The sequence below is a fragment of the Aythya fuligula genome, chromosome 1 (genome assembly GCF_009819795.1).
Source record: "Aythya fuligula isolate bAytFul2 chromosome 1, bAytFul2.pri, whole genome shotgun sequence".
Taxonomy (NCBI): domain Eukaryota; kingdom Metazoa; phylum Chordata; class Aves; order Anseriformes; family Anatidae; genus Aythya; species Aythya fuligula.
In genome coordinates, this window is record NC_045559.1 from 82,646,531 (window position 1) to 82,669,592 (window position 23,062).

General features: G+C 51.5%; 1 protein-coding gene across 2 annotated transcripts; it reads right to left on the bottom strand.

The window, feature by feature from the left end:
* Positions 1-57: 57 nt before the first annotated feature.
* ATN1 (atrophin 1) lies at positions 58-22,578 on the bottom strand. Of its 2 annotated transcripts, none has more exons than XM_032203215.1 (10): positions 22,526-22,578; positions 7,738-7,932; positions 7,404-7,541; positions 6,930-7,043; positions 4,063-6,074; positions 3,748-3,970; positions 2,943-3,660; positions 2,163-2,306; positions 1,705-1,885; positions 58-1,172 (listed from the first exon to the last, which is right to left on the bottom strand). In XM_032203215.1, exons 2-10 carry the CDS (start codon positions 7,813-7,815, stop codon positions 1,139-1,141), a joined length of 3,642 nt encoding a protein of 1,213 aa, XP_032059106.1. In that variant the 5' UTR covers positions 7,816-7,932; positions 22,526-22,578; the 3' UTR covers positions 58-1,138. The 2 variants fall into 2 exon arrangements, with proteins under 2 accessions (XP_032059106.1, XP_032059114.1); XM_032203223.1 differs by lacking the exon at positions 22,526-22,578 and adding an exon at positions 10,720-10,735.
* Positions 22,579-23,062: the final 484 nt, after the last annotated feature.

Sequence of the window (23,062 nt, forward strand, 5' to 3'; positions counted from 1 at the left end):
TAGAATGTGGTTATTGGGGAGGGGGAGGTATCAGGAGTGTGCAGGGTGGGGGGGTGGTGGTGGTGGTGGTGGTGGTGGTGCGGGCGCGTTTGCAGAGCTGTGCTGCTGCCGGGTGGTTTTCTCCTTCCGTTTAATGGATAAGTAAATATATATATATATATATATATAGGGGGCCGCTCGGGTTATACAACCGTGAGGTGGGACACGCACGCGGGGCGGGGGGGGATAACAGGGATTGGGGAGGAGGGGGGGGTCACAAGTTGCTACATAAAACTGCCACGTCTATAACAGGATGTGCATGACTTAAAGTACACCGAGGAGAAAGGGGGCGAGGGGCAAGGGGGTCGCCGTGGCCCTGGGGTGCGAGCTGGCGGCCCCCCATCGGCGCTCCCGGTGGGGCTGGAAGGTCCATGGGGGGGTGGCTGCTCGGGGAGGCCGGCGGTGCTTCGCACCTCGTGGCCCCACGCGTCCCCTCGAGGCGCCGCCACCTCGCAGGCAAGTCTGGGGGGTGCTTTGCACCCAGCTGGCCGGGACCAGCGCCTTGGCACCAGGCAAGAGAAGCCGGTTTTGGAGAGGGTCCGGTAACGCCGTGGTTGCATCTGAAGGGATGTGGGAGATGTGGAAGCCAGGCTGGGAAAGTTCCGCTTTGTTTCTCTGTCTCACGAAGCAGTATCTTACATGTAAAGTGTGTGTTTGGGGGGGGGAGGAGGCGTCTTGAAAAAAGGCTCTGCTGGGTTTTGCATCGTGAACGTGAGGTCCTGCAATGCGCTGCGCTTTTTGCTTGACGTAACTTCCCTCAAAACACAGGATGGAGCTGCTGCAATCTCGAATTCACACCAGTCCTTGTCTTTTGGGGCTCTTCACGACGCTGGTTTCAGTCACTTCAGAGCCGTGCTGAAATCGCGTGCCAGTCATTTCGTGTTGGTTGCTGGCGTTTCAATCCCTCCCTGTTTCCTTTTCTCCACTCTCTGCTCCCAGGATGCCATCCTCCACTTTGGTCCCATCCTCTCTTGCAGTCTGCTGCCTGGTAGGATCAAGATGTGTAACTCCGCAGCTTCCCCTCCCCCGGGATTTGGCTGATTGATTGCTCCTCTTCAGAGAAAGACATGAGGATGTCGTGTTGACAGTAGGAGTCCATTTAAAGGGGTTTGTCACTTTCTTTCTTCAGGTGACTAGGATAAAGACGAACAAAGTGATTATGAGAGACAAGACACGGGGAGAAAAGACGTAGTATTGTGCACTGCCTTTCGCTAGCCTAGTCCTGCATGACAGTGCAGATTTGGAAAACCCTGCAAATCTTTAATGTAAGAGGTGCTACCCAAAATATAAAATACTGCATTTCTCTCCCAACATGCTTCCCTGTCCACTCGTGAATGTCTCATCTTGGTAAAAGCATGCCAAAGTGAACATTTGGTATTTTGGCACAGGTATAATTCACAATTGTATTACGACCTGTGAAACGTGCTGGTTTCCCCGCTGCTGAGGATGGGAGCTGAAACCCCACAACAACCTCTGGCCAATAGCGACCTCCCTTAGGGGGCTGTGCCCCATAGCAAGCAACCCCTGCACCCAGTGTGGGGCCACGCTAGAGCCACCCACCCACCGGGGGGGTCAGGGGCACGTTCCCCTCTTCTGCCCTCCTCAGGCCAAGGCTGGCCAGCATTAGGATGTGAGCAAAGAGCGTTGTGTGAGCAGGTCACGCACCTGTAGTAATCCTCCTGCGTGGGGAGCGGCACTCCGTGCAGAGGGTGGTGGGCGTGCAGCCACTGCTGCTGCTCCAGGGCCAGGCGCTGCAGCTCGGCTGACTGCGCGTGCATGGCCTGGAGCTGGTGTGCTGCTGACATGGGCGCAGAGAGAGACCCCGGCAGGTCCCTGTAGGGTGCAGCTGCAACCACAAAGGAGAGAACGAACAAGTTAATGGAACAGCTCCACCCTTGCCCATGGTCCCACAGCTCAGTCCAAGCTCTTAATCTTCCAGCCCTGCCAATGTGCAGGACTCGCTCATTCCCCGATACTGCACGCCTGTCCTACGCCATCCCAGAGCTCTGTCTCTCTGTAATAAACCTTCGCTGGGTCTCACAACCCTCTCGCAACCATCCTGCCCCTTGGAGCTCTGCTGATGCTCTTCCAAGGAGACCAGCAGACCCCACCAGCACTCTTACCGAAAAGCTGGTGGCGCAGCACTTCGTTCTCATGTAGGGGGTGAGGGAGGAGAGGGTTGGGGATGGTTCCAGCTGGGTATGGTATCCGAGTGAGATGCGATCCCGAGGCAAGTGGGTCAATAAGAGGGTGAACAGAGGCTGAGGCTGGGAAGGAAAGACATCAGAAATCAATTGTCCCATGCCTTGTAGGCCACACAGGGAAGGCACAACAATGAAACAGACGTGGAGATGGTCGTTTTGTCTTAGGGGTGGAATGAATGACTTCAAGGCCAGGCAATGCAGTAACATCTCCTTTTCCCTGCACTGAATTTCACACGAAGCAGTCTGGCATAGCTCTGTTCCCGTAATCCTCAGGGAGAAACACTGATCCCTAGAGCCAGTGCTGCAGCGACCTGCAAGTCTGCACCCAAAAGCAAAATCCTATTATATAAAAAAAACTACTCTTTCTAGTGTTTTGGACTCGCTGCCAGGCCATTAATTTGTACCTGTTGCCACCTCTGAGTAATGGTGGATGATGAGCATGGGTGCCTGTGACTCAGCTACCAGACCCCACTGCCATCTCCCAGTACCTCAGCAGACACAGCACTCTTTTATATTATAGTCTGGACTTTGTTTCTGTGAGATTTGCATCACTAAACTGCTTTCACCCCGCTGTCCTGTAGGACAAGGAAATGGGACTACACCTCACTTCTGAGGTCGGGGTCTTTGGCGGGATGGGAGTGCAGAGGAGGCCAAATGACCATGAAGTTGACCCTTCCTGGCTGAAGAGGTGGCCCTTACCTGCGTGTATGGCATCCTGCTGGTGGAGGTGGAGGTGGGAGTGGATGTGGGAATGCTGATGGTGATGGGGCGTCACGTTGAGCATCTGCAGCCGGGCCAGCGGGTCGTTGCTGAGGGCGGCCACCCGCTCGGCATGCTGCCGCTCGGCCGCCAGCCGCTCGGCGTAGGACATGTCGGGGCGCAGGGTCGGGCCGGCTGCCAGCGCCAGCCTCTCGCGCTCCAAGTGGCCCAGCCCTGGGTGGAAGGGAAAAGCGGGATGAAGGCCGGGGGCCGTCTGCAGACTCAGCCCGCCGTGGCGTGGGAAGGGATCCATGGCGGCAGCCGGCACGGCGTGGAGCTGCTCCAGCTCGGCCGGCTTGACCTCAAACCCAGGCTTGAGGCGCTCGCGCAGGTCGCGGTCCCGCAGGTCCCGCTCGCGGGCTTCCCTCTCCCTCAGCTCTCGCTCCCGCGTGGCCGGGTCGCTGCTGTAGATGGCTGGCACGTTGTAGCCCAGCAGGCCCGGGTCGACGGCGCCCAGCGGCACGTAGAAGGGGTGGTTGCGGTTGCTGGGGGACATGACGTGGGGCCGGGCGTACTCGCTGAGCGTGCGGAGCGCCGGGGTGTCGGGGCCCAAGTAGGGCGGCACGGTGGCGACGGCGCTGCCCTGCTCAAAGGAGGGGCGGTGCGGGACGGGACCGAGGGACGCGCACTCCACCGGCCGGCCCTCCTGGGCCATCTTCTGCAAGACAGCAGAGAAACAACGTCAGGGTCCCAGCGGGGAGCCACCAAGGGCGTCCTCGAGCATGGGTTTTGCCCCCACACCTACCACGCTCCTCTCCAGCTCCCGCTCCTTCTCCCGCTCCCGTTCCTTCTCTCGTTCCCGCTCGCGCTCCCGCTCCTTCTCCTCCCGCGCCTTCTGCTCAGCCTCTCTCCGCACTTTCTCCACCAAGTCTGCCCTCTTCTTGGCCAGCTTGGAGCCGTCCAGGGGCACGAAGTACAGGTCCGTGCGGGAGCAGGAGTTGAAGCCGCGGTCCAGGTGCTTGTTGAACCTGGGAACCAGAAGGGAAGCGTGTGGGTACGGCAGGGGGACAAGGCACAGGGATGGGGACAGGGATGGGGACATGGACCCCGCTGTCCCCACCTGGCCGACTGGCTGGCGTGACTCGGCACGTCCACCACCTTGGGGGGCGGCGAGGGGCTGCGAGCGGGTGGCACGGGGCTCTCTGGGGGCTCGTACTCCTCCGACGGCTCCTGCTTGATCTGGGCAGCACTGAGCGGCAGCGGGGGCGGCGGGGGGGCTGGGGCAGCCATGGTCCCCGCCAGCGGTGGGCCAGGAGGGGCTGGCGAGGGGGCTTTGTAGCCACCAGCCACGGGGGAGGAGGCCACACGGTAGCCCGGAGGGGTCGCTGCCCGGAAAGGGGCAGCCGAGGAGGCTGGGGGAGAGCCTGGCTTGTAGGGTGCAGGGGGCTGGAAGGTGGGGACGGGGGAAGCCGCCCGCTTCCCGTATGGGGCCACGGCTGAGGGGGGCACTGGGGGTGAGATGGTCTTGTAGGGGGCTGTGGAGGGGGAGGCCATGGTGGCGATGACGGTGGAGAGGGTGGTGGCCGCGGAGGTGACCGGAGGGCCAGCCCCATGGGCTGGGGAGGGGGGCGGCGGCGGGGGGAAGGTGTAGGTGGCAGGGCTCTGCCCCTGAGGGTGAGTGCACATGGCGGGGTAGCTGCCCTGGGAAGAGGTGGAGGACGAGGAGGAGGAAGAGGAGGAGGAGGAAGAAGAGGAGGAAGAGGAGGAGGAGGAGGAAGGAGCGGTGGCAGAGGGAGCCTGGCTGTAAGTGGCCTGGCTGTGGGGAGGGTAGAGGCGCAGCCCATAGGTGGCATGAGAAGGGTGATGGCTGCTGGACTCCAGGGCGTGGGGATAGCCCCCCGAGGATGGTGGGGGGGGCGCTGCTGCTGCTGGGGAGACCCCCCCGCCGCTCCCGTGGCCGTGGTGGTGCTGCTGGGGCGGCTGCTGGTGATGGGGAGACTGACTGGGGAAGGAGGCAGCGGGGTGGGAGCTGGTATTGCCCAGGGGGCGGCTGTAGGGGGGTGGCCCCTGGCTCCAAACAGGCTGGGAGGGCAGGGAGGGCTGCGTGTATTTGGGGGGCTGGCTGGACACCGAGAGACCACTGGGCGGGGGGAAGGAGTGCCCGTAGGAGGCCGTGTAACTGGGCAGGGGCTGGGCTGGGGAGGGCTGAGGGTACTGCGCGGAGGAGCTGGAGGTTGGCAGAGGTGGAGGGGCGTAGGGGTAGCGCGAGGGGGCCAGGGGCTGCGCCTTGTCCTGCCCCATGCCGTGGGGCGACGGGAGGTGCCCGCTCAGAGCCTGCCCCGCCATCCCCGGGGAGCTGGAGGCGGCCCCCACGTTGTTGAGGGGGCGCAGGGCCGGCGGGGGTGGCAGGTTGGCGGAGACGTGGGGGAAAGAAGGAGCTGAGGCCGGGGGAGCAGCTGGGGGGTTGACCGGGGACGTCTTCTGAGGGGGCAGCCCCCCAGCCACCGAGGCCAGCGAGATGGGGGTGGTGGGCGGCGGGTTGTGCTTGGTGCCAAGGGTCTGCTCGCGACCCCCTGGTGCTGAGAGCCCCCCTGCGCCGCTGGCTATTTTGGCCCCAACCTGAACCACGTTGGCTGTGGGGTAGAGAGGAGTGTGGGTGGAGGAGGAGGAAGAGGAGGAGGAAGAAGAGGAGGAGGAAGAGGAAGAAGAGGGGGCAGAAGAGGCTGCAACCGCAGAGGAGGAGGAGGTGGGTGTCTGTGGGGCTTGAGCCTGGAAAATTCGGGAGGCCTGGCCCTCCAGCTGGGGGTGGTAGGGGCCCACAGGGGGGCCCTGGGGGTGGACCTCGCCTGGGAGGCCAAAGCCAGGCTCGGGTGGCCGGGCCAGGTTGTCAGGAGGGGGTGCAACCGGAGGGCTCTGGGGGAAGAGCGGAGGGTGGTGGTAGGAGTGCGACGGCCCCTGGGACAGCACGGAGGAGGAGTCGGAGTCATTCTCCACGCTGCCGGGGCTGTAGACGCTGGGCGAGGTGCTCCTGTTATCCTGGTCGATGTCCCGCGGGTCGCTGCTCATCTCGTCGTTGAAGCTGTGGCCATCGAGGCTGTCAACATCGGACGGGGATGGAGGACAGGGTAGCTCCTGAAGCAGAAGGAGGAAGCAGAAGTTAGGTGGTCTCCCAGACCACACACCTGAGGAGGAGTTGATGCGTGACTTATATTCGGAGGTGCAGGTAAGTGTTAGAGATGAGGCTGAAAATTATCACATGTAAAAGGTCCCAGCACCACTGGGAATGGGCCATTGGCCAAGGCACAGCCCGGTGCTACCAGCAGGTGGCACAAAGCAGCACACACGCAGCCCCTAGACCCACAGTGGCTCTTCCCCTTCATGCAGGGCTTTCCTCATCACCTCCCTTCCTCGGCAAGGAGACCTGTTCCCGTTTCCCCCCTGAGCATGTCCTCTCTCTGCCTCACTCCTTACCAGCTCTTCTGTGCTTCCAGTTCCCCGCTCCAGTTCCCTACATGAGCTGAGGCTTCCTCCAGCTGCCCGATCACTGACTCAGCCCAGCGCTGGCCTTTCAGAAAAGCCCTGCTTTAACTACGCATAGCGCAGGGCTGGGCAGATTTTGCACATTTTGGGGCTCGTACAACACCCCCTGGAGCATCTGTGGTTTGCATTGTTCTGCAGGAGCAATAGAGGTAGAGTCCAACCTGACAGAAAGCTGCATGCAGAGCCAGTGGGTGACCCAGCTCCTGCCACAGAGGCAGGGCACACAGCAGTTCCCCTCAGACAAGGCTAAATAAAGAAAGAGAATTTCCATCTGCTTGGTTATCACTTTTGGTGGCTTTTCTGCAGCCACATGTCGCTTAGGCTCTGCCTGTAGAGCAAAACCCGAGGTGCCAGGGCTCCCCAGCAGCCAGAATCTCAAGCTAGGCGGGTGTGAGCAGCACAGGTAGGGCCCAGGACATGCCAGTAACCACTGCAGTCAGAACTCACCTCAGTTTTGGTCTTTTTGGGAGCATTGCTGTCCTCCCCCTCGCTCTCCGAGATCTCTTCCGTTCGCCCCTGCTTGCTGCCTTTGGGGGTGCAGGATTCCTCCACCCGGCCTTTCTGTAAGGGAGAGCAGGAGAACAGGGAGGTGGGAGGGCCACAGGAAGACTTCCCACCCTGCCAGGGCTTCCCAGCCCACAGCAGGAGAGACACAGCCACCACCATGCCTGTGTTGCAGAGCTTAGCAGACAGAGGGGCATAGTAGGATGCAGCAGTGAGCCAGAGAAAGGCAGAAATCAGTACTAAAAAGAGCAGGTGAGACTGAAAACTGGTTCGTAGGAAATATCGGGAAGTGCAGGGTGCTGAGGACAAAAGGGCTCCACCCACTGCAGGTAGCTAACCCAGCATGGACTGTATAGTAGATCCCATATGGTCCATATGGCTGGATCCCCCCCAGGCTCGCCTCCCAGCTTATACTACCTTTGTCGCTTGTCGGGACTTCTCAGCTTTGCCATCACTGCTGGAGGTGCTGACGCCGCCGGGGGAAGCTCGACCCCGTGTCCTGAGCTCCTCTCGGGGCCCTGGAGTCTCTTTCTTCCGTCCACTCCGCATTGACATCTAGGGAGGGATGATCAGATCAGTCCCGCTTTGCACCTTGCTCCACTCCCGCCCCATCTCCTAGCCTCCCAAAGCCCCGGACCCTTGGCCCTGGGACTCCACCACACCAAACTCAGGGTCACTGTCTTTGCTGTGAGCCTCAGTCCCACCCCACTGCTCCTGCTGGGGTCCCAGCTCCCTCTCCCACCCCATGTACCGAGTCCTTGTTCTGTCGGGTCTTCATTCTTTTGGGTGCGGGACCCCCATTCTCCTTGGCCCGGTTTGATGAAAACATAAATTTTTATCGCTCTGCAGCTCCCTTCTGCTCTTTCTGGGGAGACTGAGATGGGAAAGTGCAAGTCTTCTGGAACAGAGGGCTTACACCAGCAGGGCAACGAGATCCTGGTGTGTACTGAAAGGCAGACAAGGAGATAGGAGGGGAGAAAGAGTGAGTATGCTGTGGGACATCCTTTTGTGGTTTGTTATAGTAGAAACGTGACAAAATTATTTCTGCTTCTTTTGTTATTATTCACAGATGCAAGGATCTTTACCAAGAATGCAATAAACCTTCCCATCAGTAGGGGAAAAGATTTGGCTGCTGTCATCTCTGATTTCCAATTTCTAGGACTGAGACACAAAACGCAAGGCAGTCATGATGCAAGAAGAACGTTTTGGAGGAAGCAGGGAGGAATGGTTATCAGTATGTTGATTTTTCCCTGAAAACATTTTATCATTTCCATTTCTTTGTTTATTTGATCTTAAGAGAGAGAGATGATAAAAAATAAATAAAATAAAATAAAATAAAATAAAATAAAATAAAATAAAATAAAATAGGAGAATGCTTTAAAAAGACCCTAATGGCTATTTTTCTAACTTCAGAAGCCCCTTTTTGCACTCATCATCAGTGCAGTAAGTTACACTATCCCTAACTCACCATGTGCTGTCATTAGCTAACTCTGTGTAACGAGCCCCCCAAAGTCTTTGTTGCAAAGATCATCATACAGCCCTGACATCCCTAGAGCATACACACATGCACACATGTACCAGCATCTTATGCAGAAAATGTGACGGGTCCTGCTCATGCTGTTCAGTGTGCAAAGTACAGAAATAGGTGCAAGAATATGCATTTAGCTTTGACTTTGCATGATGCAAAGAGAATCAACACTGTTTAGGTTGGAACATCTCCTTAGGCCTCCTTCCTCCCCATACACCGGGCTGTTTCTCTGCGTACCAGAAATGCACAGCACATCCTTGCACTTTGCAACAGGAGGGAGATTTCCAAGCTCCCTCTGAATAAGCCCGTAGATTTGTGCTGTGTCCTGAAAGTGCAGGTATTTAGATATTTAACACCTCATGATGCCACACAGCTCCTAGTTCAGAGTATGAAAGCACCATGATGGTGTTAGCCCAGGAATTGGGCCGGGGTGTTTCAGTACTGCTGCTACTGAAACCAGTTTGCATGGCTCCAGTTCAGGACCCTTTGCATTGCCCCACATGGCAGAGCTGGAACCAAAGAGACTGTCCTCCCCCAGCCTGTTGTGTGAGCTCCCCTACCCAGCATCTGGGATGGACAATCTGCAAGATGATGAAATGTGTCCCACAGATGAGGCATCAGGAGAACATATCCACTTACATCTTTTGTGTTATATGCTCTGCCCTGGAAGCATTTGGAGTAAGTGCAAGACCACCTGAAGGTTGGGACTCCTAGAGGCCATGCCAGATCTGAAAAGATCGGCTTCTAGCCAGCCAGTGCTGGAGTCTGGATGCATTTCTCAAAAGGGAGCTGAACCCAGGGATCAAAGGAAAGGTATGGGATGGATGGGAAAGCCCCTGATGCTGCTGTAAAGTAATTACCCTGACCTGCCTCCTATGGGGTTCCTCATCTTCCCTGGCCAACACCAAGACACACTCATACAGAAGGTACTTGGGAAGAACGGGGGACTGTTTGTTTTAATTTCATTAATATTTTATCTGACCCTCACCACGAAGGCCACAGGGGACTCATCCAGCATTAATTCCCCCACACAACAATTCATTAGCTTAGATCTCTTCTTTAATAGAGAAATAGTTCACATCAGTTGAAAACTGACCTAGCGGAGACAGAGCACTCTCCTGATCCCTGTGAACTGCCATCTTTCAACGCCTTGCTTTTCTGACATAATTTGGTCTTTGGTTGCTAATTCAGCCCGTTACACCGCTGCTATACCCTATTCTAGATAAGCACCTAGATTTAACATTTCTGACGTGAAATGAGCATGATAAGGTGACCCAAGCTGCAGACAACCTCGGCACACGCCATGTTGGCAGCCTGCTGGTATCGGCTCGGCTCCGACCGAAGGCACAGCACTAGCAAACAGCGCATTACTGACACCTTGCTGTGCCTTATTTCACATTCAGCAGCAATGCCACTCGCAGCTCCCACTCTGGGCATTGTCATGGGGTGCAGAGGTCTCACTTCGGCTCTCCAGTAGCTCCATAACAACAACGATGGTCTTCTGTCCAGAGAAGTAAATCGGAGAAATAATATGCAGGCAGCCACTTACTGGAACTTCCCTTTTTAAAGGAAATACCAACCCAGTATTTTTCTCTGCCGCTGCATACAGAGTACCAACAAAGCCAGAGGCAAACAGGTATATTTCAGTAGACAATAATTAATCACCGGGGCAGAAGTTTCTGCTACTTAGAGGGTTAAGTCTTTTCTAAAGCAGAATTGACCCATGCGCTATTTGGCGCAGCGTAGCATCAGCTGTGTCAGAGGTCAGAGCAGAGGATCACAGCGCTGCTTCTAATCTGAATGTGTGTGAAATAAAAGCAGTATGAGCCCTGACAATTAATAAAGTGGCAAAACCTGGGTTACACCTAACTTCCCATTACAGAAGATCCCTCTAAACGCCTCATGAGTTCTTACCACTCTGTGGTTTTGGAAAGGAAATACTTGACAGTGGTGCTGCCCAAATGGATAACCTTTTCCTGGTCCCGTGAAGCCCTTTATAGGCTTGATTGAGTTACGAGGCACTGCGAATTGCTGTTTTCTGTTTGTGTTTCACATAGCCCAGCTCGGCCTGGCACCCTGCCAAGGCCCCTCCATATTCTCCTGCAAGCCCTGGTGCGGCCTCCTGCACGCTCAACAGGCATCCCCCATGTGTCACCCAAAATGGATCCCACTCCTCCTCTCTGCCCAGCTCCAGACAGGGCTCACCCCAGGACTGTCCAGATCAGGGGCTGCTCTGCTCTTGTGGGACCCGACAGACTCTGCCCCTCACAGCGCGGAGTGCCTCTTTCTTAGAAAGTTGCCTGAATGTCTGTCCATGTTTCAGTATAGCATTTGCACATCAGATTGCGGTTCTGAGAAAATAAATGTTTATAGATGGCAGCAGAAGCAGAGGAAAGGGAAACAGTACCAGTTTGTCTAGGATGGGGGCACATGGGTATTGCCTATTTGTCATTTACAACCCCAGCCAAGCAGGGAGGCAACTTCAAGTGAGACAGGGAAGCCTGGGAGATGCCCCCAGGATACACCCAGGGCTGAAAGGTTTTGTCACTTTGGCTTGTGCTCAACAGGAGGGTCAGCTCCAGCACAGGCAGCCCAACTGCGGGGCTCCAGTCTGCCTGAGAAGGTTAAATGCCAGATGGGGTCCAGCTAGTCCTGCCTGGGTGTAACGGCAGGAGAAGGGAGGGCTGAAGCCTCCCAGTATCCACACCACTTAGGAAAAAGAGCTACCACAATTGTTACTTTATCAGCTTAACAAAATCAATCTGATCTTTTAGCAGAATTAAACAGATTCTCCTCTGCAATTCATTAGCTCCCATGTTCACATCCCTGTTTTTCTCTCCCTCCTTCTGCAAAGGGACAGGTCAGCACTGGAGGGAGCAATCAGGGTGGCAAAATGAACACAGCTGCCTTGTAACACATTGCAGATGCTGGCAACTGTCCTGAAAGCAAGATGGAATGATGTCCAATGGATCCCTCACGGCAGGTAAAGACCACTCAGAAGTGAGCGTCCACTGGAGCAGAATAGCCAGGGGACATGAACCTGAGGGTGAGAAGTCAGTAGCTGACCCATCTTACACTGCCCAGTGAGTAGTGATCCCAGGCAACACATTTTTAATTCCTGTCCCCATTTCCCTTATCTATAAAATGGGGGGAGGATTCTCAGATTTAATTGGTGTTAACTGAGTGGTACCTTGAAAATACAAAGTTTTATCTACAGTACTGCTGTTAAAACATCCTGACGTATGACATTTCTGAATGGCTAATTACCTGACTTCATGCTCAAACCCTGGTGTTTCAGCATAGGGCATGCAGGAGAGAGGGAAGGGAAAAGGTGCTGTGTTCAGTGTTAGATAGCAATAAATGAGTAGGTCAGGGTTCAGGCTGCATGTCACAGCCTTGTTGTCAATCCTTTGATACGTAGACTAAGTGTGACTCTACCGCAAAAGTGAAAACATTTGTTTGAATTAACACATTAGGATGCCAAAATGGTAGAATACCAAGATGGCAGTGGGCAAATGCCTGTGGCTATCTTGGTTGTGAATATTCCCATGACTTGCAATTTTATTTTCTTTTAATGTAGTAACTTTTGTTATGAAGAAATATGTTTACGTAACACTGAATGAAAGGTAGCTATCGATGCAGACATATTTCTGTCTCCTATAGAGTAATTAATTACAACACTTGGTTGCAGGGGCTGTGAACTCAGGCTGGAGAGCAGATTAGTGAAGGACTAACATGGCAGACCTGGTCAAATGATCATACTCCAGTTAAAATTCTTGTCCAGTGGGAGAAGTTTAACTTCATCCCCCTCTCCAACATTACTGTGAAACTGGGGGATCCGTCTTGAGCCCAGGCTGAAGCCTAGTTTACAGCCCTCCCCACCCAAACTGCCAGGGCATCACAGCACCTCTGCAGGGAGGCTTGGCAGCACCGTGTTGCATGGAAAATGTAGACTGAAATGCCACGCAACCACCGCCTGCGACGGACGTGGAAACTGCTGTTAGTGCTCAGAGATCAGGGTAGGTGAATTCTGTATAAAAACTGAGATGGTTTTCAATTTTTGTCATCTTCTGTAAATAAATCAGTTTTATGTTAGCAATGTACTGGAATTTCATTGCATTCTTCTAGGTAAACTAAATTCACCAAAACATCACTATAAAATAGGTCACTATGAAATGTTTTAAAATAAACTTAGCCAGTACATATAAATGTGAATTTTCATAAACTTCCTTCTGTTCCGAAGGTTAAATTACACAAATTTTAATACAAATTGTGATTGAACACTCTAGGGTTTAGATCTACCTACGTATGTCTAAAATAATACCTCCCATATGAAGCTGGAGCTCAACCTCAGCCAACAGGTTTGGCCCTTGTGTTTCATAACAACAGTGCTTGCTGACAAATTCACTTGTCATGCGACTGTAAAATAGTAAATGAAAATTAAAATGCTCCCGTTTCATGCAGTAATGCCAGATAAGAGTGCTAAAAGATAAACTTTCATAGTGCTTCCAGCCTAAGGAGATAAAGCCAGTCTACTTTTTATTAAGTCTACGTTAATATTTTCTTTTCTTAATCCTGCGCAACCATGAGGTGTTAAAATGTTAGTTTGGGTATGAAAGCTGTAATTCTGGAACTTCTATTCAATGAAAAACATATCTGAGAATAACAAAATATTTTCTGATGAGCAGAGTGTAATAGATGGAAACAATTAGAGCTAGAGCAAGGTAATAAATAATAAAAACATTCATGCATTTAACAATAGCTTAATTTACAGTATAGAAGAGGATATTAATTTTTGCAAAAGCAACTGAAAATAAAATTTGATTCACTAAATGAAGGTTGGATGTACTAAAGAAGGTTACATTAATCGTAAAATGATTCCTGAGGGCACACTAAAATGACTGTAAGTATGCAACAGATTTACTTTAAAATCTCAGTAGAATTATACAGCCTCCCCAGAGGAGGGACTCTGGATCACTGGGAGATACGGGCTGGCAGAGGCCAGCAGAGGACCACAAAATGCAACACTGGAAGTGGGATGGAGGCCAACACATGATTCAGAGAAAGGACACACCACACTCTCCATGTTCATTATTTTAGGAAGCGTAGCACCTTCTTTATTTGCAAAGCCTGAGTAAACCTTACCTCTGGAACTGTTTAAGGTCTACTGTAACATACAACCTCCCGCTCTCTCTATATATAAATTTCCCTTTATGAAGGAATGCAAAGTAAATCACTCAAAGACATCGGAGGCCAGCTGCCCAGGGACAGAGAAGATTTCAGCTGGAAGGGACCTCTGGAGGCCTCTACTCCAAACCCCTGCTCACAGATGGGCTGGGCTGGCACCAAATCTAGACAGGGTTGCTCAGGACCCTCTCCAGGCAAGTCCCAAATAACGCAAAGCGTGAAGCTTCCCCAGCTGGCCTGGGACACCCATTCCAGTGCTGAATTACCCTTGGAGGCAGGAGAAGGGGTTCATTATCTCCAGCTATAAATTCCTTGTTGCAGCTTCTGCTGCAAGTCTTTACACTGAGGAAGACTGCTGATAACTTAGCAGCTGCAGGACATACATACGAACACAGTCATACCATCCATCCAACCCTTCCGTAACAGGCCAATGGATGTCAAGCATGGTCACTCCTTTCTGCAAAGACAAACGTTGTTCTGAAGCTGGCAGAGGGAGGCCCAGGCCAGGATATGACTCTCTGCTCAGACCCTCAGTCCCAGGCAAACTAGTCAGTGTGGAGAAGAGCTCAGGAGCTAAAAGGATCAAACTCTGTAAATGGATTTGAATGAATGAAGTGCTGAAAGTATCAGGATAGACAGAAGAAAGGATGAGAGCTGACTGTGGAGAACTGCAGAAGGATTTTCCAAGAGGAGTGACTGGGCAAATAAATGGCATGTGAACTTCCATCTAGGCAAATATAAAGCAATGTACATGGAGAAAAAAACAACGCCATCTCCACATATAAAATGACTGACTCTGAACTGACCAGTGCCATTCAAGAGTGATACCCTTGGGGTATGAGAGGCAGACCCATGAAAATGTCACCTTGGCATTCAGCAGCCATCAAGAGAGCAAACTACATGGTAGAAATTCCTGGGAAATGAACTGAAAAACAAAACAGAGAATGCCATTGTGCACTTGCATAAACCCATGGTTTGCTCACATCTTGAAACGTGCACACAGTTTTGCTCTTTCCACGGAAACTAGAAAGGGCATTGAAGAGGCATGACTGAGTGAGCTAGACATCTCTGTCCAGAAAAAAAAGGTTACCGAGAATGTGATCAGGGTCTGTAAAGCCACATATGAAAAGTAGAGGTTGGTTATGAAATATTTACTGTCTTTTCCATTACAAGAACTGAGGACCATCAAACGATGCTACAAAGTTACAAGCTAAGAGAAAGAGATTGTTCTTCTTGAAATGAATGGTTGACTACATAATTTCTCATCAAAGGACATCGTGAGTGCCATACGTTTGCATAGAGTCTAGGGGAGACTGGAGAGTTTCATGCAAGAGGGAATAACTGAAAATGGTTGGAAGCTGTAGGAGTATCAGGGGAAAACAGCATATGAACTTGCCTTAACTTACACTTTTTCCTAGGTATTTGACAGTGACCACTGCTGGGGCAGTGGGTTCTGGACGAGGTGGTCACTGGTATTTTAAAAAAAAAAAAAGTTCAGCAGCATGAGGAGCTAAGTGATACACCGAGGAGAAGCAACACACACATCTGCCATAAGAACTTCTCTCTGAGTCTCTGTTATGTACAAGACCTATAAAGACATTAGTTTGTTAACAGAACAATATAAAAGCTGAGGTGATGCAATTATTGTCTGCAAAACAACAAAAATTAAACACAAGGTAGTTAGAAGGGGTACGTAAGCTAAGGGAGGAGGTTGGTATAAGAACAAATGGGTATGAAAGAAGCCACTGACAACTTTAAGATGGAAGTTAGAGGACTCTCAGACATTTGGTGAAGCTCTGAAACAGCTTTCCCTAGAGCATAATAAAGGTAAAATAAAATCTTTATATTTAACAAATACATATTTTTGATTCCCTGTTTCTACGAGTTTGTGACCAACAACGAAGCCAACGTGACAGCCATTTGTGCGAAGGCCAAGGCACCGAACAGGAAGAAGTCAGACAGATGATGATGCAGAAGGGAGGGAGAGAAATAGGGCCAAGGAGATGGGCACGTGAAGAGTTGTACAGCAGGCTGGAGACAATGATAAGCTTTGAGTCATTCCCTTGCTTGGGATCCCACAGCTCGCCCTTGGTCTACAGACTTAGCCAAGTGAAATGGTCCTGCCCTCACTGTAGGGCTGAGAGAAGGGAAACCCAACAGTGTGTCACAGGAACGTTTACAAGGGAAGAGATCTTCGGAGGTCTCCACCCAATCCCCCTGTTCATAGCAAAATGCAAAGCTATGTGAGGTTGTCATGAACATCTCAGAGAACAGCTTCCACTGCCCCCCTGTGCTTGCACTGAACCACCCTTGGGAGGGAAGCAGAGGTTTTTGTCTTACATACATCACCAAGTTCACGGTGAACAACTGGCTTTAGTTCTGATGATTTTATAAACACACAAAACATGATGATTATGGCTGAGTCAAGGTCATGATACAACAAAATACTTGAAATCACAAACATCTAGAACTCTCTCTGATCCACAAAGAATTTAAAGCAATCAATTCGTGCCAAAATGCTGCCATCTACAGACACAGAATCTGCCTTACAGAATCACAGATCTAGGCCTCCACTTTTCACGTGGCCAGCTGAACCTGTAGGCATGGTTTTTACAGAATTAAGCCCAAACTGGACAGCCAGTGGAAAAGGCATAATGGCAAGTGAAACCAGTGCCCGAGATACTTTTAATGCCTTGGGTAATCTCTGTAAAGCAGCGCTTGACAACCTGTGAGCTGAAACTTGGTGCACACCTATGGCATTGCATGACCTGTCGTGTCAAAAAGACCTTGTGGTGGATCCACTACCAAAAAGTAAGTACCCCAAAGCTCATCGCTGACAGACAACATAGAACGTGGTAGCTGGTGAAGGCATTGGCTGAACAAACTTTGCAGAAACATGGATAAAGTTTACAGGTGGTGCTGAGGCAGGTTATACAGTAAATGATGGATGGGAAGCTCTGGCACCAACCAGTCGGCATTACTGTGGCAATGAGGTTGCATGGAAGACAAGCACATTGATTGTGGAAGATTTTTACATGAAGAACAGAAGAATGTAGAATGCTTTCAAGGATGAAGATTCAAGGATAAACAGAAACACTGAAAAGGCCTTGTAATTAACAACTGATAGCAAAATGAACACGAGTTCCCAGCACAAGACTTCTAAGGGGGGTGCTCCTGAATGAATGATATCCACCAGAGCATAAAGACAGGAATATTCTTCAAGAACAGGAATACAGAGATGATTTTAACCTGAATATATATAGGATTGGCGGGACCATTATGGAGTAGTATGCGCAATTCTAACCTGCATACTTCAGAAAGGATGCTGACAAATTGAAAGCTTCCTAAAAAGAACAATAAAGAAGATATGAGGTCTGATAACTCACCTTCCCCTTTACAATAAGAGCTTTAAGAAGCTCTATATATTTAGCTTATCAGAGAAAAGGTTAAAAGGTGATAACCATGGCCTAGGAGTATTACAAAGGAAGAAGATTTCTGATAGCAGAGGGCTCTTTAATCTACAAGCCAAAGACTACAGATCCAATGGATAGGAGCCGAAGCTAGACAAATTCCACACAGAAATAGCGTAAAATATGAAAAGTGGGATAGATTAATCACTTGAAAAACTTGCATAGGGATCTATCATAACACTGGAAGTCTTTAAAGAAGGTTTTTGTGTGTTTTTTTTTTTTTCCTCTAAAAAAATGTTCCAACATTTTTTTTGAAAAAAACTCCAGGTGACATTCCCTTCCTTGTGCTGAGTAGGGGAGAGGACCAGCCAACTAACCAGAACAGGTTCTTTAATGTTAAAATCGTTAGAAGCCATAGAGAGGTTGAGCAGGGGCTGGTCCTGGGTGAAACTGTACTTTGAAAGCAACAGTTGAACGACACATAAGGAAAGCTTGACAAGATAATCATGAGTGGATAAACCACTGTTCATAGAGAGTGGACTGTCTTAATGAGGTTGGCAAACTCTGAATAATTCTGAGGAAAATCACTTCATCGGATGCACTGCCTGAAAGAAAAACAGAAATGTATCCAGTATAATATCCTATAGATGTACTTTATATCCGATACACTACACTATATATATTCGAGTTAAAATTTAATATACAATACATTACAATGAGTATCTTATGTGATATATTATATATACTATTTTATGTATACTGCGATATATACACACACACAAATATATACATATAGTGTGTGTGTGTGTGTGTGTGTGTGCATCAGTATATATGACCAACTGCACAAAGAGAGAGATGAAGGTTGTTCAAACATAACCTTCACTTAAATGATCTATAACACAGAGAAACCTTGTGGAAGAAACAGGGTATCGCCAAGTGCCTTGTAAGGCAGGCAAGTACATGACTAAAATTTTCCAGCTAAACTGATCTATGATGAACAATGTCACCAGGGCAAGAGACATGAAGATTGAAAGCAACCAGTTACTCTTCCTCAGCAAAGCCCAGCCAGAACATCATTGGCTAAAATTGCTCGGAGAAGATATTGCTGTTACCCTTTGGTTTGTAGGTGAAAATACTGCCACAACAATCAATCAAACATTGATATTTTTACGGGAGGCAATAACAAGTCTGTGTTTGCTGCCACAACAAACACCAAAAACAGACTGTAAGGAATTTCTGCAGGAGCATCATCAGAACTGGAAGGACAGCAATGCTTCTGAAGGGGTCATTTCCTCACGATATTGACTTGTGGGAAACTTTTAGCATATACAAAAATCCTCTCCCCCAAGAGCTCTAAGCACAAATTACCCACCCAGACTAAAGCAAAGGTGAAGCTCAAACCACCTGAGCTGGAAACATCCCCTTCACTGCATCATTCTCCATGCACTTCACATGGAGGGTATGGGCTGCAGGCCCACAATTGCCCACCACGCGACTGGAAGGACAAAAAGACCCTTCGGTGTTCACCGTGACACAAAGAACAATAAGACATGTACCTGAGCAACCTGGCAACAGGTACACGACTGGGGGCCACCACGGCTTCAGTAACTCAGGCAAGGCTTTGATATGGAGCACCTCGTGTTCAAGTTGACCCCACATGGAGTGCTGTGTTCAGCTCTGGGGCCCCCAGCACAAGAAGGACATGGAAGTATTAGAACGAGTCCAGAGCAGGGCCATGAAGATGATCACAGGGGTGGAGCACCTCTCCTGCAAAGACAGGCTGAGGGAGCTGGGGTTGTTCAGCCTGAAGGTGAGAGGTGAGAAGGCTCCAGGGAGACCTTCCAATACCTAAAGGGGGCCTATAAGAAATCTGAGGAGGGACTCTTGGTCAGGAAGTGTAGCAATAGGACAAGAAGTAATGGCTTTAGGCTACAATAGGGTAGGTTTAGATTAGATATAAGGGGGAAATTATTTTCTGTGAGGGTGGTGAGGCCCTGGCACAGGCTGCCCAGAGAAGCTGTAGATGCCCCATCCCTGGAAGTGTCCAAGGCCAGGCTGGATGGGGCTTTGAGCAACCTGTTGAAGTGGATGGTGTCCCTGCCCTTGGCAGGGGAGTTGTAATTAGGTGATCTCTAAGGTCTGTTCCAACCCAAACCATTCTATGATTCTATGGTAAGTTAAAATATTCACTGTGAGCAGACTCGGGCTGTGATCTCATGAACTAATTCTGCAGAAAATACTTACCCAAGGTGTAGCACAGTAGTTAAGACAGTGACTTTTTCAGAGTCATTAAGACAATGACTTTTTCACTTTTAAACATACTCTGAACTTGTGTTACCTTCTCTTTAGGATTACCAGCCCTTAAGAAATGTATAAAGCATTACTGTACTTCAATAGTTCAATAGCAACAATACTCAGGAAGTAAAGATGGAAGAGATGAACTGATAAATGCAGGAAATATAGTTGGCACTTCCATAGCAACTCCTAACGGAGGAAGAAAGAAGTCAAGAAAATCCACCAGAGGCAAGAAAATGGTTCATTTGTCCAAAAGAGAACACTGTTGGGAGGAAAAAAAAAAAAAAAAAAAAAACAGAACTGGGGAAGATACAAACTGACAAAGGAGGGAAACAGATTCTCATATGAAAAGGCAGATACCCAAAGAGGAAAAAAAAAAAGATTGGGTAAACGTGCAGGTAGATATTTAAGGAGGGGCAGTGTTGAATAAATGCTCAGACAGATTGCAGAGACTGCATTTGCAAAGGTATTACAACCCAGATCCAGCAAATAAATAATCCTTCCCTACACAGCTCCAAATTCCACGGTGGGTGCTCCCCTAGGTTCCACCTCCATCCACCAGAAAAATGCTGAAGAACGTGAGAAAGATCAAGTAGGAACCAGGAAGGCATATATATGGACTGACAGAGGATGAACTCTGGGAAGAACAAAACCTGCCTCATCCATTCCAGCTGCAAATAAAGGCTCACCATCTTAAAGAAATGTACTGATCAGGTTGCTCTTTAGCATACAGATTCTGCTATGCTACAGTTCCTTGCACGCCCAGTTTTATTTTGGAATACAAGTGTGCCCACATGAAAACTTGACTGTGATTCCTTCTTTAGACAAACGCAAAGATGAGAATGCAAGAACCTTTTGGAAGTATCCAAGGGGTACAAGATCTGGGGCAGGAGGTAAATTCATATGGAAAGACATAAAGGTAGGCCACTGCAGCAGGTTATACCTGTTGCTCTCCTTCATTAGAATTCACTGCACATTTAATTTTCAAATGTTTGAAAGGGTTTTATTGTTTCCAGCAAGAAACACGGTACCATAAATTCACTTCTTCACAGCCATACTTGAAAAGCTCCACCATGAATCACAATGAGAAAAGTCTGTTTTGAAAGACCATACTACTCCCAAGAAATTGGGAAAATGCAAAAACAATTGGTTATGCAGTCACCAATAACAAACATAACAACAACCTGGCCAAGAGCAGGGAAAGATGGATTAAATTCATTCCAACAAACAATCTGACCATTCACATTGACAAGTGTCCCATCCATGGGCAATGATCTTGGAGCTTCAGCCCCTCCACTCCCTCAAGGGTGCACGTGCGGCATGGTAGTGATGCACTACAGCCTTGAGCTTAGAAGAAAGGAGGGTCTAGCTTTCAACTCAAACATCTGTGGGATTTGTGCTCATGCAACTGAGGTAAACATGCAGGCATTGGGCTGATGCGCTGACATGGACACGTTCCTTGGGGGAAGTCGGGACTGAACTCTGAACTGAAATGCATATAGGATGAAGGATGTATAACCATGTTCCACCATTCAGGTGGACATGAAATGAATGACATATCTAACTCCTCCTTTGCTCTCTTGCTATACACCTTAAGGTAATGGCCTATGACTCTCCAGTGCTAGAAAGCACCGAGCTTCCCATACAATCCAGCCCAGAAAAGGTAATAAAATAGATTTGAATGGCTAGCTGGATAGGGAGATGCTGTTCACCAACAGCCACAGCACTGCAAAACAGACTGTACAAACAAAAGCCACGCATGCCAGTAGCCATACTGGCAACCAACTCCTTGCAGAAGTCATGGCAGCCACAGCGCAGCACTGAGAGACATGCAAATGAAGACACTGCCTCTTTCAAAAGCAACTTTGGGAACATAGCACAGCTATCGACAGATCTCAACTGCAAGCAAAAGCAACACACAAAGTGATGCCACAGTGACCAAATGGCTGCCTCTTAACAGCACAGCGGCCACTTGGCAAAATACAGCTGGGCAACAGCCACCAGAGCTCCACAAACCAGCAACCTCCCGACGCCAGCAGAGCGCGACGGCTCAATGGCACAGCCAGAAGGACAGCACGGGAAACACAGCACGCTTCTCCCAGAGCCCCGAATTGCCACTGAAGGGCCAACTCAACGCACTGGAGGGATCCCAAATGCCACTGCGATGCCACCCGCTCGGACGGGCCTCGCCTGCTCCCTGGTCCCCGTGCGAGGTCCAGAGGAGAGGGCAGCGGGTCCCTAGGCGGAGGATGGCGTGACTGGGGGGGATCCTAAGGATCAGGGAGGGAGCAGCCACACTCCACAGCACGTTCCCCACTCAGACCCCAATGCACTGTGCCCAGGCGGTCTCGCTGCCCGCTCCCCGCTGCACCTGGGCGCAGGGGCACAGACAATACGCGGCTCTCCGGGCGGAGGGGATTTCGCCGAGGCTCTCCGGAGCTGGCAGCAGCGGAGCCTGCCCGGGAGGCAGCGAGCGGGCTGACTCCCTTCCAGCATTGTTTCATTTTCATTCCCGCACCGTGCCGGGCCGCAAACCCCCCCCCAAACTCCGCCGTCTCCTCCCGCTGCCCGCCCGCACCCACCGCCCCGGGGGGCAGCGGCGGCCCCGGCCCCCGCCGAACTTTCCGCGGCAGCACCGGGGGGCAGGGGGGGCTCCGCGGGGGGCGTCCCCGCCCCGGGACCCCCGCGGTGGGCACGGAGCCCCCCCCCCCCACCTCCCCTCCCGGCGCCGCTCCGGAGGCGAGGCCGGCCAAGGCAAACAAGCCCCGGGCTGGGGCTGGGGCTGGGGCTGGGGCTGGGGCCGGGGCCGGGCAGCGCCCCCCGGTGATTTACGATCGCTCCCGGCGCCGTCCGAGGGGCGAGCCCCGGTGGGGAGCGGGCTGCGGCCGCCGCCCCCCCCCCTCCCTCCCCAAGGAGCCACCGCGCCCCGGGGCGCCCCGGAACCGCCGCCCCCCGACGGTGGCGGGCGCCCCCCGAATCGCCGTGCATAGGGAGGGGAGGGGAGGAAAGGGGGGGACCGGGGGTACGGGGGGGAACGGGGACACCCGCGGAGGGACGCGGCGAGCGGGGGGGCGATGACAAGCGGCGCGGGAGTGGCCGTGAGCGGGCGAGGGACTCACCGGCGGCTCCGGAGGGGAGGTCGAATGAAGGGAGGAATGGAGGAGGAGAGGAGCGGGGGGCAGGGATTTAAACGCTGCTCCCCCCCCCCCCCCCCCCCCGCCCCTTCCCTACACACACACACACACACACACACCACCTCCTTTTTTTTTTTTTTTTCCCTTTTTTTTTTTTTTTTTTTTATATCCTCCCTCCTCCTCCTTCTCCGCGCTCTCTCTGTCCTGCCTCCGGAACAACGGCTGGGGCGCTGGGGCAGCGGCTCCGAGGGGGTGCCCCCTCCACCACCAGCACCACCAGCACCACCAGCACCACCAGCAGCAGCAGCAGCAGCAGCAGCAGCACCGAGCCCCCCGTCCCGCTCTCAGGCGCTGCCTCCCACCGCCCCGCTCCGCTCCGTCCCCCGGCCACCTCCCATTTCCGAACAGCCCAGAACCAGCCCGTCCCCGCCTCCCCGCCGCCCAACAGCGCGGACCGGGCACCGGGGTTGTTTTTTTTATTTTTTTTTTTTTGGGAGAGGGGGCTGCATTAACGAGAAGGGT

Bases quoted from the DNA above. Each gene is read 5' to 3' on its own strand.
- ATN1 (XM_032203215.1), bottom strand. From the start codon at position 7,815: ATGTTTTCATCAAACCGGGCCAAGGAGAATGGGGGTCCCGCACCCAAA. The intron at 6,075-6,929 runs GTGAGTTCTGAC...CTTCTGCTTCAG, and splicing joins CCAAAAAGACCAAAACTGAG to GAGCTACCCTGTCCTCCATC. The intron at 1,886-2,162 runs GTAAGAGTGCTG...TTGTGGTTGCAG, and splicing joins GCTGCGCCACCAGCTTTTCG to CTGCACCCTACAGGGACCTG.